The sequence below is a fragment of the Macrobrachium rosenbergii genome, chromosome 25, assembly GCF_040412425.1.
Source record: "Macrobrachium rosenbergii isolate ZJJX-2024 chromosome 25, ASM4041242v1, whole genome shotgun sequence".
NCBI classification, from domain to species: domain Eukaryota; kingdom Metazoa; phylum Arthropoda; class Malacostraca; order Decapoda; family Palaemonidae; genus Macrobrachium; species Macrobrachium rosenbergii.
In genome coordinates, this window is record NC_089765.1 from 24,742,638 (window position 1) to 24,761,909 (window position 19,272).

Sequence of the window (19,272 nt, forward strand, 5' to 3'; positions counted from 1 at the left end):
TGTAACATCAGCTAGTAGCCCCTCCCCCTGAATTAGTATGTGATGGTTGAGTTTGTGATATTTTTTAAACATATAATTATGCCAAAAAAAATTAAATACCATATTCTCAATATTACTAAAATATAATAAAAGTCTGTTGCAGAATACTTACTATCTCTCTTTTGTCTTGCTACATTTACATCTTTTCAAAAAACAAAGGAAAAAATCTGAAAATGTTATGTAACTTACGGCTGCACCCCCCTCACCCCACTGTCACACCCATAACTCTTCACCTTACCCCCTCCCCAACTAAAGCATTACATAATTTTTGAACAGCCCCAAACCTATAAAATAAGAAAACAATTCTAGACGAATCAACGGAAGCTATCCCCAACAGACTTACCCGCAACAAAAACTGCCACGCAGACGCCTGATTTTCCAGCGGTGTTTGATATCAAACGCCCGGCGTCGAGCGTCTTGTTGGTCGTCGAACTTCCCACCACCCAACTACTGAAAGATTCTTCTTCTTCCCCAGAAGGCGTTACATATCGAGATATTGATGACCGATATCAGTAGGATGTAAATAGAGAAAAATAGATAGATAAATGTCGATGGATATAGATAACCTGATGAATGATTGATGGCAGAAAAAGGGCTCGTGACTCATGCAGCGGTATTTTGTTATTTGCTGAATAATTCTCAGGAAAAAAAGTACATTCCTGTGATCAATGGAGAAGAATCTGGAAGAAACGAATGAGTATACAAATCGATGGATTTCTTTTTATGTGGGACCCTTGTTCATTTAGACACTTAATACGTATATCTACGTATACGTATAAAAATGGATGTATGCATGTGCGTGTATGTATGTATGTTTGTATGTTCCAGCATAACTCTGAAGTGCATCAAGCAATTTCAAACAAACTTTGTATACGTATGACATCACAAGCACCAAAGGGCACAAAAGGGGGTTGCGATGGGAAAGGCTTCCCCGAAACGGGGCTGGTAGTGCTCGTAGACTTAGTAAACAAATAAACTCTACAAATTTACCATACCTTATTTCGGTATACATAATATGACTTACTATCGGGAAAAGAATACTGTGGGGGTAAGACATCAATGGCACCAGAGGGGGTGGGAGTGGGAAGGGGGTGACATGTAAAAATAACCAAAAACGACAGATATTAGTTTCTAATCCCTAGTTTTCGAGGTCATTGAGATGAATGGTGACACTCCCAATGCCCTTTCAGTACAAGTTCAGCCCCAGTAGGAAGGGGGGTTGAGAAGGAGTGAAAAATAAAATGTAAAAAATGACAGATATTAGTGCCTAATCCATAGTTTTCGGGGTTGTTGAGATGAATAGTAACATTCCCAGTGCCTTTCAAGTCCAAGTTCAGTCCGGATAGGGATGGGGGGGTGAGAAGGGGCGAAATATAAAATGTCAAAAATGCTGGGCAATGTAATTGAAGCAACTATCCTAACAGGAAAGGGAGAGAGTGAGAGAGAAAGCGTAGAGGGGGTGTTAGGGAGGAGAAAGAGGGAAAAAGTGGGGGAGAGTTGGAAAAAGAGAGATAGAGAGAGAGAGAGAGAGAGAGGGAGAGGGAAGTTAGAGAGAGATTAGAGGGCGTGTTAGGGAGGAGAGAGAGAGAGAGAGGAAGTAAGAGAGAGAGTAGAGGAGGTGTTAGAGAGGAGAAAGAGAGAGAGAGAGAGAGAGAGGGAGAGTGAGTCTATAGACTGTCATTCAGAGCTTTCCCCTGGCAGCATTGGGTTGGTCAGCTAGTATATATATATATATATATATATATATATATATATATATATATATATATATATATACGATTATATATTGTATATATATATATATATATATATATATATATATATATATATATATATATATATATATATATATGTACGATTTATCAGAAAAATATATATTCAAACTTTCGATTCTAAGAAAAAATAAACAGTGTAAACTCAAAATATTCTCTCTCTCTCTCTCTCTCTCTCTCTCTCTCTCTCTCTCTCTCTCTCGGGACGAGGGAGAATCAGTGTGGACTATAACTCAAGAAGTTAGTACCTGATTGTTAGTCAATTGTTGTGGGTAGCAGTTAGTTTAAAGAGAGAGAGAGAGAGAGAGAGAGAGAGAGAGAGAGAGAGAGAGAAAGAGAGAGAGAAGTCATGATTGATCAGCACTTTGTCAAAATGTACACATAAAGACCGAGGCGGCCTCGACGAGGTAGTCCTTACTCCACCCCAAGTGACGTCATAAAATAATAACCTCTCGAGTCTCTTTTCGTATTATTATTCGCCTTTTTCTTTCCATTTCCTTCTGTCTCTCCTTATCACTGATTATTATCGACGAGATAGCTGTTGGGGAGTGACTGATAAGAAACAATTTTTCCGCTGCGAGAAAGGACTTATCTGCAACAATGGGTCTCTTCCAAGAGAACCACTTCCTCGAACTGATTACACGGAATGGCTCCACGAATGAAACAAGTAAAATATATATAATGTATATATATATACATATATACTGTATATATATATACATACATATATATATATATATATATATATATATATATATATATATATATATATATATATATATATATATATACAGAGGTTTAGGAAGACAGAATTCGAATCAAATGGAAGAAGTATAAACTGAATCATCTTCCGGTTGGTAGCCGTGTATACAGACAGTCCCAAGAAAGATAACAATACCAGCAGGCAAATCGCAAGCACGCAAAAAAAAACAAAGCGTCAGGCTCGTTTTATCTCAACATTTACCTAACTAAACAAGACAATTTAAGTATGTTTTATGGGTATCAGAGCACTGTACTTATGGTGATTTAAAGAGCAATATGGGGACCAAAGAGCCATATAAATGCGTCCAATTTTACCCCAAAATAACATAAAAACCTTTTGCGCTTTCAAAAATACATCTGAAGCTTCATAAGGAAGATTCGTAACCACATTCCATATGTATTTTTTATTTAATATTTGTAACGTTTTCTTTGTCCTGCCCCAGGCTGGTTAACAGGAACAACACTTGCATGAGTCGAGATAGCATTAGCTCACGAGATTCTCCGGAAACAGGTCTACGGATTTGCGTGTTTTAAATTATACTTTTAAAACCTTATTGTTCGTCTAATCTTGTCATGACAATTTATACACTCACATACCTCACTTAACATAGTTCAGTGGAATATCAAGCATTCGACTGGCATGCACCAAACCTTCGCAAGTAGTAATGGGTAACAATGAGCCCCATTGGTCAACAGAGTAAAAAAGTATTACAAAGATACCCAGTCGAAGGCATAATCCACCGACGTCATCTCTTGAACAACGAATTGAGACTGATAACGAAGATAAAGGGGCCCACTTCACGTCTCATTTCAATTAGTCAGTACGTGTTGGGGCTTTGCTATACACAGCTTTCGTCAGGGAGAGGAACTCATATAAATCTTCTAAATCGGAAGGATCGAACCTCCGTCCAATGCATACCGTTTCTGATCAGGTAACGATTCTCATTTATTGCAGTGACAATACCCGCCCGACGTGTCACGGAGTAATGAGTCTCAGTGATCTGAATGTGTTGGATTATCGTCTGTCGCGATGTGTTTAATGAATTCTCAGTTATTTCGATTTTCATGATTCTCATCTGCTGTGATGTGGGTAAATGGTTCTCAGTTTATCCAGATTTGCCAAATATTCACCCTTCGCGAAATGATATCTCGTTTATCTCAAACTGCAGAGTTCTCATGTGTCACGATAAGTATAATGATTCTCATTTATCTCAGTGTTCAAAATTACCATTTGTCGTAGTGTGTATTATCCGTGATCTCTGAGAGTAATAATTCTCAAATCTCAATCAGAATTCTAACGTTGCAAAACAAGGAAGGTTCTTAGTTATTTTAATCTTGAATTTGTTCATTTTTAGACGCATAGGTCTATCCAGAATATAGAATGTTCTTGAAAGAGAGGTTAAAATTGGAATAGGGTAAAGTTGAAGAAGGTGGATAGCTAAGAAGAAAGGGAGAAAAGAAAACAGTTGAGAAACAAGAAAGCAGAAGGGCATAAGGACGAAGTGCAAGGCACACTGTAAGTGATAACCGCCCTTTCATATTCGTAAAGGTTCCCGTGTCCTCAGATAATTAAGGTATTTACCCCATTTGTAAAATTTATATGTATATACATATATGTATATATATATATATAAATTTTGTGTATATACATGAATATGTATGTGTGTGTATGGCTATGTACTTACACACTGCACATATCAGTCAATGGACTATACATTTTTACCAATTAAAAACGAAATGTATATGATTATTCACTGATAAAAACGTTTGAATTTTACTTAATAGATTATTTAAAGACAGTGATTTATTTTTTTGTTATGTCTATTAACCTGCACATTTATTTATTTCCTTTTTATACCAATTACTAAATAAATCATTTTGGATTCTGTACAGTCGAGTTGCTGCTGGAAAGCCATAGTTAAGGTTTGTTGCTGTCTCTGTTTTCCATTCTGTAAGTATTATATAATCATTTTTTAATGCTCTCTCTCTCTCTCTCTCTCTCTCTCTCTCTCTCTCTCTCTCTCTCTCTCCTCATAAAGAATGCAGCATGATCAGAACTCGGAATAACAGGTGTTTGGGCATAATTTGACTGATAGGTGACAGTAGAAAGAAGCTGATATTACTGGTAAAAGAAATCACCTTATACTTGCTCATTTTCACTCTCAACTTTCTCCTCTTGCAAACATTTTCAGACTCGCTAGTAATTGCAGTTCCTCTTCACTATCCCCAATCAATACTGAATTATCTGCAAACATCAATTATTCCACACTACATTCACGACCCATCTTCTTATCTCAGAACTGTTGCTCAATATCTGTTGTCCTTTCCCTGGCTTCGCAAATCACTCCTTAGACACAGATATTAGATATCAGTGGAGACATTACACATCAGTGCTTTTTACATAGTTTTGCACTAAACTAGCCACTCTCCCTTATACAAACCCTGGCACTCAACTTTTTACTCAACTCTGCAGCTTTTGTGCCACTCATCCTCAGGACCCTTCACAATGCCCTGCTGTCATTTCAATCATAAGGTTTCTCTAGGTCTGTAAATTTCACACACAGCTCCCCCTTTTTTTAACTTCTCACATAAATGTTTCGTGTCAAACACTTGACCCACACACCCTCTTATTTCATAAACTGACCCGTTTCTTCTCCTATCAGTCCTTCAGTCATCCGTCTTCCCTTCTGAATAAAAATCCTACGATACATTTAATCCTTTCCATGGTATAAGAAGTAATGTTATACCCTTACAGTTGTTACAGTCTCCTGTGCTACTTTTACTCTTTTACAAAAGAGCAATTACCCCCTTCATCCATCCCTCTGGAGCCTTTCTCTCACCTTGACATACCTTACACACTCTGGTCAGCCACATAATTACTTTCACAAACATACTGCAACATCTCACTTGTAATTCCATCAGTTCCTGGTATCTTTCCAGTTTTCAGCTTCTCAGTATCCCATCTTTATGTTATGAACAGTCATTTCCACAACATTCTCAAACTTACACTATACTTTCCACTGCTGTAACATTCAGCTCAACTACCCTCTATGTTCACTATTTAACAAATACCCAAATATTTGTATTTACTCCATCAACCCAAGACTGCACTCTCTCAATAGGGCATGTCTCCATTTGTATTTTTTATTCCGAAACCCATTTGCTCCCCAACCTTTCTGTTGGCCATTACTTCCGTGTAGCAGTAGCTCGTCTTTCCTGAAGATCTTGGCCATCATCTCCTTACATTTGTTGTTATATTCTTTCTTTTCCTCTCCTGCCCATTGCTTGACCTTCTCATTCATTCTCCTGTATTCCTGTGTATGATTCCTTTTGTCTTGAAGTTGTACATCAAATAAGCTATCTTTCACTAAGCTCGTCATTTCCTCATTCTACCACCTGCTGTTGTTATTCCGTCTTCCTAAAACTCCAAACCCTCCCTGATGACTTACTTTTCATGTACAACTTCAACATCTGTGGCTTTAACCCTAGTAAAGTTTTGGTCTATTTTCTCCTTGCTTCCTCTTTGCTATTTTCCACTCCTTCCTTTCCAACCTGAACGTCTACCTACTTAATCTTTTGCTCCAGCTATATAATGATCAAATACATAGCCATCGACTATTCTTCCCGCCATTAAATCTCTATCAGCTGGTTTTTCCATCTACTGTAAACTAATACAAAATTTACAGACTTTCCTCGGCTTTTCTTCTTTCCCTAACAACTTGTATTTCTCTTTTTTTTTTTAATAGTTCATTTCCAACATTTAAGCCGCTTTGAAAAAACATTTCCACAACACTCTCTTCATTCTCATCTTCTCTAATAACTCCATATATGCTTGCAATGTCATCTCTTTCTGTATTACCTACCTTCGCATTTACATCACCTAGCACCACAACACTTACATGTCTTCCAACCCCCATGCAGCACAGACTCATACACTCCTTAAAACGCACAAGTTTTTCCTCCACCACACTCAATTTCAATCATATAATTCTTGACCTAAAACATTTCTACTCTTTAATCCTTTCCCAGAATCTCTCCAGTACCACAAGCGCTCAGTGGCGTCGCTATGGGGCCGGGGGCGGGGGCAGTCAGATGCTGGGCCTCCCCACTGGACCCCCAGTTGAAATTCTCTTTGCAACTAAACTTTAACCCTTTGGTGGTCAAAAGCAGAACTATAGTTATAGGTTTTTAACACAAATGACATGTCTGTTCATGATATTTTGACCCAACTTAATGTTATCAACTTGTGTATGAAGTGATTGAAACTATAGTTACAGTTTTGAGTAAGTGCAATGCAATTTGCTACCGGTGCTTAGAGTTAGTGTCCAGGGAGAGGAGATGAAGAAGAGGGAATGGGATAGGATGAAATTTTGAAGAGATTTTGGAGGGTCATGAGTCTTTTGTGTTATTGATGATATGCACCATTTTGATATATTTACATGACAAGGGTATTATGCTATAGTTGAAAATTAAAACTTGATAGGCTGGTGTTGAATATAAGGTTGCGAGGAAGTTTACATTACAGTATTCGATATATTTGCATATAGTAAGAGTTGAAAATTAATTGAAGATTGAGCTCCATAATTTGAAATACAAGTTTACTAATTACTAATGCCATTATTTTCCTTCATTGACATGGATGGATACATTTGAGAATAGTAAATTTTGCTGATTACAGATTTGGTACATTAGTTTTATGTAATTTTCTTTGCCCCCCCCCAAAAAAAAATATCCTGGAGTGCCAGCTACGCCACTGCAAGCGGCTACCCTTTCCTAACTCTACACCTTTCAACTACCCGAGCCTCTCTCACCCTTTACTTTCCATCCTAAACCCACTACTCTTTCAAAACCTTTTTCTCATTCAGTACCAAAACATCAAGCTCCTCTCCTTAAACAAGTCAGCCATCAATATTTCTTCTCTTCTGAACCACATCTACACGCATTCAGTGCCCGAGAATTGGTGTTTAATTGTTCCTGATGAGATATATATGTAGTATATAATAGTATCCAGATCATTTTGTTGTTAGCACTAACAACTAATATTTTCCTTCCCCCACCCTTTAAGGTTTGATCCGCCTATGCTGGAAATTCTGCTGCAATCATAAGAAAAAAGAACGTGATACTAACCACGTTCTAGGTACATACCTAGAAAGTGGTGCTAACCTGGACGCGACCACAAGACGCCCGACCCCAGAAACTCACCCGTTCGACGAGGACAACGAATTGCCTAGACCTAGCACTAGCATTATTAACTTGGACTCCAACAGAGGAAGGTGGACCCCACAAGTTCACCCATTCGACGACAACAACGAACCCTGGACACCTAGACCTACGTCTTCAAGCAAGTCATCCACAAGGTTGCAGGAGCTCAGAGTTGAAACGTTAGAGACAGACTTCGGCAGCGCTCTGCCACCGGAATATTCCTCCGCGATTACCGAGAGCGATTTGTCCGACCTGGCCCCTTCTGCGCCGCCCATCGACAGCGCGTTCTTCATCAACGAAGAGACGGACGTGAGGGAAAATAGCTTTTAATTATAAGTTTCCGGTGAGGCCCGACGCGGAAGTGGCATTGGAGGCGATGGCAAAGCGACGCGCGTATTGACGCAACAGGCAGTGTTGACTTATTTATCAAAATGAACGAGCATCTATTAGATTAACGTATATTGCAACAAAATAAAGGTATTTTCTAATGATTCATTGTTCTCATTTTTGATTTTTTAACTTGATCTTTTTATCTGTATCATTTTTGTCAGGACTCGTATACACATAGTGTTATCTCTGTGATAATCTTGGTCGAAATAAAGCATAGTTTTACAGTCGTGTGATATATTTGGACGGCAAAATTACTACTACTACTACTACTACTACTACTACTACTAATAATAATAATAATAATAATAATAATAATAATAATAATAATAACTTACAAAGCTTCCAGAGAAAGCTCAAGCCATAAAATGAAGAGAATAGTGCAGTACAGTTACCGATAGAAACTGAAATACAAGAAGTTTCAACTGATAAACTAACGATTGCGTACATAAATAAGCTGCCGCTGAAAAATAGGTTTTTAATTTCGAGTCAAAGATAAGAAGAGTAGGCTATCGAATCACGCGAGGTCTCTCTTCCGACAAATAGATTCCACAGTGCAGAAAAATACCATTCATAACAATTTGTGTCCATACATATTATATATGCATGAAAATACATTACATTAAATCATTCTTTAAAAAAATAAGAAAATTTACAACGAATTTCAAGGCATTGTCACGTGGACACGCTCTGTGGCCTCTGCTGGCATTTTGGCGTCAAAATCTGCACCAAGCAGTCACTGGCCAACATTGGTGTCAGAATTAAAGGTAAGCTTATTCCTGCACAATTGACTTCGCATAAACAAACATAAGTGGTTTCAAGTGTTATTTAAGTCAGTTCAAAGATACTTGATTAACTTATGCTATGAGTATTTAAATCCTTAAGTTACCTGGATGGAAACTATAGTGAGCAGTTTTAGCGTGGGCTACGCCTAAGATGTATGCTACAGCCTTTTCAGTACTAAATAACATAAAGATGGCATTTATCCTATTAGCATAACGTCCTAACTGATTAACTTTTGAAAGACGTGGATAGCATTGAGGATATTACTTTATTAAAGGCACATTGAATAGACCCTGCCATGAATAAGAAAAATACATACGGTGGTACTATTTCACAAGATGCTTCGAAAAGCCGTCAGCGTGACAACAACTCTTCAGTTAATATAGCAATATGGCTGCTGGTTTTTCCTGTTTATCCCAATGACCTCCTCCAAGATAATAATTGCCCAGTAAGAAAAAAAGGCAATGCTAATCAGGAAAAATACCACTGTTATCAGAGCTTATAAAAAGCCGAGGCCTTATCAGATAAGTAAGGTTGGATGGTGAGGGTCGATCAATCTTTACCAAGGCAGTCATTTTTCGTAAGAGTACTTGTGATGGTCAAGATCAGGAATACCTGTTTTTACAGAATACTTTCTCTGCTCTGAACACCTGGATAAAAAAGCGGGTATCCGGTAAATACTTGCGATGAGTGGACAAGATGAAGTTCGGGTAAGACCAGTGTGAGAGTCAGCTGGGGTGAAAATAGTAAAGTCTCTCTAGTCTCTTCTCTTATTGTTAATTGTCTTTTTCTTTGATTTTGTCTTAGGACATTCGTCTGCTATTACACTTCTGTCCCGAAGAAATTTAATTGTTTTAGGCTTGTTTCATATGAATGATACGCAAAGCCTGTTAAAATTTGAATGATTACACGTTTCCCATGGATATAACAATAGTACTATCACTGCAATGTGTATTGCAATTATGAATAATAACAATGACAATAGATTTAAATGATACCACATTTTTGTGATATTAACTACAATGAGTGAAAAAATATTACACATTATTATTATAACACATTTATAATAATTTAAATTATTACACTTTACAATAATAATAATAATAATAATAATAATAATAATAATAATAATAATAATAATAATAATAATAATAAAATTAGTCTTAATATGAAATGTCTTACTAATAGGCGGGCAATCGGAACCTAATATGATATCGAAGAACTGATAGTGTCATACAATGCACACACACAAACACACACACACACACACACACACACACACACACACACATATATATATATATATATATATATATATATATATATATATATATATATATATATATATATATATATATATATACAGTATATAAATAATTACTCAGAGTCCATTTCAATAGCTTCAATTTTTTTCGTTCATTTACTTCCGCATTCACACTCCACTCCTACAAATGAGAGCTAGCTCAACAATCTCTCCATATATTCCACCATTGGTTCTAATGGTCAATTCAAGTGTTCTCCCAGTCATTTGCACACATTCTGCTGTGTCACTTTCTTCGCCTAATCTGTGACACCTCTTCCCTTTTTTACCATCATTTGTTATATTTATTCTCATACACCTATTTAAATTAAGCCATGGCACCACCATCCATATCAAATTTCATCGCTCCGTCCTCCAAGTTTCATTTACCCTCATAACGTTACCCTTACTCAGATTAACTCTCAACTTTCTCCTCTGGCTAACACTTTTAAACTCTTTCAGCTGTTTCTGGAATTTCTGTTTACCATCCCAAGCACTGTTGTACCAGCTGCAAACTTCAGCTACTCCACGCTTTTCCAGACCCATATACTAATGCTAACTGTTGTACACCTGTATTTAATGTCCTTTATTTGACTTCTTAAACCACTCCAAACTTAAAGATACTAGATAATAATAGAGACAATAATGACTGACATGACGCCCTTCCTCCCTGGAAGCGACGCCATTACTTCCTGTTGTTGTAAGATTAGGCCAACACGGGCTCTTGCTCCGTAAGCGTCTTTAATGAGCCCTGGTTTATAATTGCAGAGATGTCACAAAGGAAAATAAAAGGGTTTTACGGATGGAAAAACCATATGCTTGCAAGGGCCATATTTACACCACTATCTAGCTTATCTAGCTGTGTGTGCAGTACAAGGTTTATTGCAGGATAAAGGTACTGTCTAAGCATCTTAACTTGTCCAGCTAAATGAGTTTAGGCTGATAGCAAATCGTCCGATAGCATGACAGGCTGTTATTTATTCTCCAGGAATCAAAGGATTTCCAATTGATTCTTCATGGGGATATTACCAAGGTAGGCCCGGTATTCACGATCAGGTTTTCCTGCCAGTTCATCGAATCTGGCGTTAAAACCTATGTGTACAGTAGACGACAGTTTGCGGGCGGAGTCATCCATTCGCCAGAACGGATGAACTGATGGAATTACCCAAAGTTCTTCCGACCGACTGACAGGTGATCGCATGTGTGGACGGGTAAGCGACGATTTTATGACAGTTCGCCGCTGCTTTTCTCCTGGGAAGGATCTCAGCCGCTCGGATCGAGTATGAATAAACTATGTTTAGGCCTATTTTTTTTTTTATTGTTAGACCATGCAGCGCTAATTGTAGACCGTTGCGAGTCCAAATCATTTAATATAAATAAATATTCCATGTGATGCATACAGTTTGGCATAAGCCTAGGCCAGTGTCCTGCCTTTTTATGAAAGGTGTTACTAGAGAAAGTAGGCTTCACGGTACATTTCTTAAATAACTGAACCAACCCCCAGTTCTAATTTAAACTTACTCATTAACATTGCATGATAGTAGACATCTCTCTTTAACAGGCGAGAAGTCTTTTACACCTTTTTGTTCTTTCCTATTATTAAGTGAATTACTGCAGCAGTTAGTCTATATTGCTCCACCTCCTCAAAAGCCAGCGGAGTTTCCATCTGTGCCATTTAGTGTTGCCGCCACGATGAAGGCAAGGCGAGAACTGAGGACGATGACCTAGGGTTCACAGTCGGAGTGACAGTTCTTCTCTTCACATGTGGACGCTTATCCGCCGAACGGTCGTGGGTGAACTGACAGGTAAACCTGATCGTGAATACCCGGCCGTACACAAAGTAATAATCAGGCGGAGTGAATTCACTTGTTATTCCTGAAGATCTATAATTAACATATCAATATTACTCAAATTTCATTTTGTATCCCAGCCCTACTTTTTGTCTTTATTCGTGGGATTTTAACCAGGGGAATTTGGTCCTATGGGGATTTCTGTTCCATGAGGTTTTGTTAAAATACCATTTTTCCTGAAAGGACTTTTACACTGAGTCTCGTCCTAAGTTTAGAGCATAGGCCTAGGCTGTTTTTGTCCTTTATTTCTTGTCCCTCAGCAAGAAAGGTGTACCAAGAGCAATTAAAACGGGCAGTGGCCTGTTTTCCTATAACCTTCGATACCTAAGGCCCCACTGACTAAAGACTGGAGAAGTATAATGATCAAGGCTAGATTTAAATCTAACCTCCTTGATAATGATAAAACTCCTGATATCAAGAACTCTTCTGTCTCTCTTGCTTGCAAATCATATGCACGCTATTATCGAAGACAAGGACGAAATAGAAACACACATACGAATGGGAATTTTCCACGGGAATTTTTTATTGATCCAGTCAACATCCTTGGCGTAAAGTAGGCCTAATTCTAAAACCCAAAATTAAACAAAAAATTAAAACTTCATTCTAGCTGCTGATAACTAGGCTTATCGGGGATCACTGTTACCACTTATCTTAACTAAAAGCAAAAATTCAAATATGCAAATCCCGTTTCCAGAGAACTTCAAGTAGACTTTTCCTTTTAGACCTACCCTTTCAAGACAGCCATCTGCTCTGTACGCGCACAGTGGCACAATCATAATTTCAAGTTCTCTGCATTTCAGAGCAACGAGAATTATTGTAACCAATTCTTTGTTTCAGCGACAACGCTCAACGTACTTGTTTTTCTTTGGGTCTCTGCTATTCTTGATGGCCGTCGTCTTCGCTCTGATTGGCCAGTGGATAGTCTCTGTTTTCTGCGGTACGCAAATCGATGACCACTTGTTTAATCGTGGTTTGTTTTCAAAAATGCTGTTTTCTGCGTGCGTGTGTGTGTGTGTGTGTGTGTGTGTGTGTGTGTGTGTGTTTTGCGTTTGCGAGTTTGTTTAATTTTACCTATTAAAATGACGGTTCGTCTACTTAGTTATTAATAGTCCCACATTGCTAATTTGCATAATTCATTTTTTTGTTTTCGTGTATTTATCTTTAGTAGTCATTTTTTTTAATTATTTTTTCACTGCTTTTTTATTTTTTCGCCTATTAGTAATGAACTGCCTTATGATTCCGTAATTAATTGCTTTTACGCAAATTGAGGCCAATTGTCAATTTAGTTACCTGAATTTTTATTTCTACATCTCAATTAATTTTCCTTCAATTTTCAATTTGCATTCTTCATATTTTTCATAACAGTATCTTTCAATTGTATGTTTTAATCCAAAATTGTTTTTGCTTTAATTAGATAAAATTTATTTTACATTTGCATAAAAAGTCTTTTTAGCATTTAATTTAGCAACCTCAGATACTTATATAACTTTATATATATATATATATATATATATATATATATATATATATATATATATATATATATATATATATATATATATATATATATATATATATATATATATATATATATATATTATATATATATATATATATATATATATATACTGGATCTTTCTAGGTAGTGACCCAGAGCAAAGTTCGGGGTCGTTATCTAGGACTAATATTTCTTTTGGGGTCCTTATCGTTATGATTTTTACAGTCTTTGTTCATGTTTTGACGGTCATCCCCAACGGCCTTGTACACTAAACACGCCGCAAAGGTGTTGATTAAAACCCTTGGGGTTACTGTCTAGGAAAGACCTGTAATTTTTCCTATCTTGCAGGACTCTTCGCTATTCTTTCTTTTATTGGTGCCAAGAGATTCGCAACCCCACTCAGAAGGTCAAGAAACCCATCCACGTACCACGACATGCGAGGACCCAATCCTGTCGTGGTCATCAGAACAACACCGGGTGGGAATAACACTTACGTCTACAGTAACAACTCTTTTAACGTCTTCCCCCAAGAGCTAAGTGCAGGAGGGCTTAGAGCATCAAGGCCGGCAGACGCCCCTCCGGCTTATTCCTCAACGGATCCTGCGTACGGGCTTTTCGCTGGGAGCAGCGTCAACTCGCCAGAACAGGATGCGGCAGGCGTTGAGTCGTCATCTGCGCCTTCGCCGCAAGATGCCTTCGCATTCAAACCTTCCAATGACGGGCTGCCGAGCTACGAGGCTGCTATGTCCACCAGAAGTGCGTCAGCTGATGTTGATTATCCCTCCCCGTGAAGATGACTACGCTGCACCCCCTTCTTTCTCCTGTAAACCTTTATCGCTCAAAAGACACAAGGAACCTTCGACATTGACCTCTCGTTCTTGTTAAATGGCGATGCTACCTGCTTGCCTAAAGATAATGACAATTTACTTAGAAATTCTAAGTTTGTTGGTCAGCATCAAGGGCATTACTCTCTCTTTATTGTAAATACAATCATCGTGTACCAAAAGTACCATGGAAAACTAGGGCTTACTGAAGAACTATATTCTGATTGCTATACATCATATTATAATTTCCACACGATTCTTTACTATCACCCATTAAATTAACAATGTGAGGTATGTTTAAATGCGTTCTGAAATGAAGTGAGAGGAAACGCAGTTACCAATTCCTGAATACAGTTCAGCAAGAAATTTGCAAACTACTTATCAAAATTATTAAGAAGATATTTGTAAACAGTCATTCTAACTATGCTCCCAATTATTATATTTCCTTCAGGGCAAATGTTTACATTCGCAAAGAAAATTTAGAATATCCAAAAGCTAGATCACAAGAATGATTTTGCAGATTTTGCTTGTACTGATTACTTGCTATGGGGCTGGCAAATGAAGACGAAAAATCTGTTTAGTCTGTATGTAAGAATATATATGTTTACATATGTATGCGTATGCATGTGTAACTTATGCCGTGTATTGTAATGCATCGCATAATGTGTAAAACATTGTACAAAAATATATATATAAGTTATAAAAAGATATTTTTTCCATCAAAATCTGCAAAACATGAGAAAAGTCAAAGCTTTAAGCAGAACAAAATATAGAAAAAAATCCATAAAACCAATTATTAGAGCCACTTTTCATTTTAAGACCTTAGGCCAACGAAAACTTAAAACTAACGCCTTTTTCAAGCCTAGGCCTGATAAAAAAAAAGAGGGTAATTGATAAAAATTAGGTTTAATGACATGAGAGGCAACAAGTCGAGAAAAACTGAAGCAGGAAGATCATTCCAAAGCTTGGTGGTGGAAGGAAAACAAAGTAACTGAATTTGCAATTCGGTGAATACCAAACTCTAAAGGCGAGCTGACGGGTGTTTTGAACAGACCTAAGAGGAAGGAGAATCGTTCCCTTATTGTTATAGTCTTTTATATCTTTTTTCACTTAGCAACATTCAGTTGAGAAAAGCAACCTCCCATATTAACAATCTATTTATAGACTACTTTTCAATTTTATTATTAGTACTAATACTAATCAATAAAAGAACACAATCGAATGTTTTGAAAGTAAACTCATAAGCCTGGCCGCATACAATAGGCCTAGATGAAATCATTGTTTTCTTATATAATCCATCAACTTCCTTTATTTATCTGGTCACGGCGATATAGCCTATGTATAGTCTATGTAGAAAGTGACTCAGAAAGATATTCGTGATAAGATGTAACTCTGGAGCGGTTTAATCTTTCAAATAAGTCATGAATGACCGTTGTCGCTTGCCTTCCTCAGAGGAGGGAAGTGGTTGTGCATTGCTCAGGATTTATTCTAAAACCGGTTATCTTGGAAGTCTTGAAAAACAAATTCTTATGTCGTTTACTACAAAGAAAAGAGAGTTATATCTAAATTCTGCAACCGATGTGAATTACAGCTGGCATCCCCTTTTTAGAAGACTGCCGACAGATGCACCTCAGTGCTGGTGATAAAATAAAAATCACCATTGATTACATCTGTGAATTGTTCATCAGAAGCTTGTAAGTTCGTATGACTGACTATATTTGTGGATCGTAACATCTTAAGGAAAGTGCAATCTTGGTGTTAAGTAGGATTTAGAAAACATATTATAAAACTGTGCGTCCGTTTCCGATAAGTGGCAAGCCCTACTAGGACTTATATCTCGTCGAGAAAGTTGTTTGATTATTCAACTAAATTCTTATTTATTGGATATTGGCGAGGAACGGGAGTATTTTACATTCAAGTGAGAAAGATGTTTTTATCATCAATGCCATATTTCACGCATTTATTTTGAAAATATTCATTTTTTTTTTTAGATTTCAGTTATTTTTTCAAATCTGTTATATAAACACTTCAATTTTAGGCCTACTTTCTAAAAACAAATTCTACACGGCATCTAAGCCGACATTATTTTGCCCTACACACCAAAACAGTGCCTATCAAACTTCAAACATGACGAAATCTGTAAGTATTGCTTCACTTTAGTTTTACTCTCAATGTCATCGAATGAATATTCCATTTTACATATTGCTAAGGGCTATAACCTACGGATAGACTCCGACATCACTGCTGTGAACCAAAGTACTGTATATCATCACTAATGACCCTGAACTTTTCCAGAAAGCACCCCTATAGGGACCGTTGATTATTTGACCAAAATCCTTAATGTGCATCCATGTGGAATGATCCTACAATACCATTAACTTGCAAAGAAAGTTTCCTTATTGCAACATCCATTTATGAAATGTTTGAAAATATTAAGACTGGCTTCATTCTTCCCTTCTCATACATTCTTTGCCTCACTTCACAGTCGTCGTCAGTTGACCCTTCTGAATCATTTTAATTCTGTGGGAGATTCTAATAATAATAACAATGTTACTGTGGCTCCATCAGGAACTTCCTTTATTTCAATAAAGTTTATTTACAAACATCGCAGTTTTCATTTACACAATCATTTTTACAGTAATATTTGTTATATACATAATAATTCGAGTTTAACTCGAGTTTAAAGGACTTCTTCCATAAATCCATTTGTTACAATTGATTTTAGTTTGTCACCATACATGGATTTTAGGAGCCATCTGCAATAATTTATTTTACCTTTGAGAAAACTAAAGGTTTCTATTTCATTAAAGTTTTTAACTCTACTTATCCATATACAATAAAGATAGTTACATATCAATAAGATTGCTGTGTTTTTATCTCTGTTTCTTATATAATGAAAGTCACACAATAAAAGTTTCAGCCAATCTCTGTTCATAATAGAGTACATTAATGTAAATTTATACACCTTACTGCTGAAATAAAAAATATGCATTGTATGTTCCGGTTCATTACAAAAATCACAGTTTCCGTCTTTCCTTGTTTTCAATAATGCAAATCTCATATTTGTAGGCAACACCTCATGTACATATTTGTATAAAAATTCCCTTTCCTTAATATCTATTACTGAGTTGTTAATGTAACTCGATGGTAAGCGCCACTTAGGCCGATAGTCTAACAATCTCTATCTCCGTTCACCAGCAACACAGATCTCTCTGACCCTCTGTCTTGTGAAGCTCTCTTCACAGTCATTAAATTTTGCGTTGATATAGTCCACACTTTACGGAATAATAATAATAATAATAATAATAATAATAATAATAATAATAATAATAATAATAATAATAATAATGGCATATTTTTTTCAGCATCGATAGTTTGTGAAAACCGATTTCTTTCTTGACTAGGCTAGAATAATAATGCACAGTACATAGGCATAAATACTAGTAAATTTTTATTCTGGACACAGCAGTTGAATACAGAAATAAGTTTTATCCCGGAAAAGGAGATAAAATAAGAAAATTAGTCTTCACGTTCTTGCTTTGAAGAGCAAACCCTGAGTATACTGATGATGAAGTAGATTTAATTAGGGCTACATATGCCTAGGGCTCTTAAAAGCAAGGATTACGCATATGTAGCCCTTAGCATATTTATGATGAAATAGATATTATTAGGAATACTGCCAAGATGTTAAAATGGTCTAATTCTGTATTAGACAATGCATGAAGAGCGATAAAAAGGGCTTTTCAGGCTAACAAAAGAGAAACTTAAAATAAAAAAATCCCTCTTGTACTTCCACACAGTAATAATTGCAAAGATATTCCCATCTTCTTCAGAACTCTGGGGCTAAGGAAACGTTTTAGAACGATTATACAATAAAACAAGCACTTATAAAGAACTCTTCGGACAATGCTAATAGATATGCATACCAAATCCCAAGTAAGTCACGTGACAACTTTTATATCGGTCAAGGTGGAAAAAATCATTGTGAAAGAGCATAGAACAGCGTAAAAAATATTTAACATATTCCCAGATGATCAGTAAATTTCACTTTAGTGAAAACAATTATTCTATCAACTGGACAGGGCAAAAAGAAGAGAGTTTATTCCCAAATACATAGGAAAGAAACTTTAATATTATTGGATCCAGTTTGTTAAAAGAAAGCATTTGTGAGAATATGAATATCAGCCAAGGCGTCTGTAAACTACACTGGAGAAGTATAAGCTAGCAACGTCATTCCAAAGGGTAACGGAAAAAATCCTATTCTCATCACGTCTTTTGAGGATGAGGTTGCAAGGCCCATGACCTTCTTTGTACAGGTTTCGGCCTACCATAATCGCCTAATAACCATGCAGCTTATCAGCGCTTAGGTCAACAGGAAAAACAATGGGGTTCCTGCTCGGCTGGGAATCAGACCGGGATCCCGTACCTGATGCCCGTATGGCGACAACCCTAACCACTGGACCACGGGCAGGCGTCTAACACCTCTTATCAACATGATCAAACAAAATGGCGATGTTCACCCTATCAGTGAACACTGTACCTGTAATCTGATTACAGGATTAACGTTACACTTGCCACAACAATGTCTGGAAAACAGTTTGTCGTCTAGTTGATTTGGTTAAACGGCTAGTTTAAATAGCAATAATAATATTCTCTTGATCATTTTTTGTTTTGTTTTTTGTTTTTTTTTTAGCACGAGACTGAACACTGAATTTCACAATTATATGAAGGGAGATAGCACTATAATTTGTAAACAATTATGAATTTATACATGATATATATGTGTATACGTGTATTATATGCATATATATGCATATGTATGTATATATTGTATACTATATACATACATGTTTAT

General features: G+C 36.7%; 1 protein-coding gene across 2 annotated transcripts in view; it reads left to right on the forward strand.

Moving 5' to 3' along the window:
- Positions 1–3,348: 3,348 nt before the first annotated feature.
- Positions 3,349–19,272, forward strand: part of LOC136852479 (uncharacterized) — a 25,886-nt gene continuing 9,962 nt past the window's right edge. The window contains exons 1-5 of one of the 2 annotated variants that reach the window (XR_010857152.1): positions 3,349–3,505; positions 4,467–4,524; positions 7,639–8,252; positions 12,933–13,032; positions 13,942–16,556. Coding sequence is in view for 1 of the 2 variants with exons in the window: in XM_067127128.1 (XP_066983229.1) it covers positions 9,632–9,655; positions 12,933–13,032; positions 13,942–14,384 (567 nt within the window). In the remaining variant the exon portion in view is untranslated. Of the gene's footprint in view, positions 3,506–4,466; positions 4,525–7,638; positions 8,253–9,499; positions 9,656–12,932; positions 13,033–13,941; positions 17,023–19,272 lie in introns of those variants that run through there. The other variant, XM_067127128.1, reaches the window with a different exon arrangement.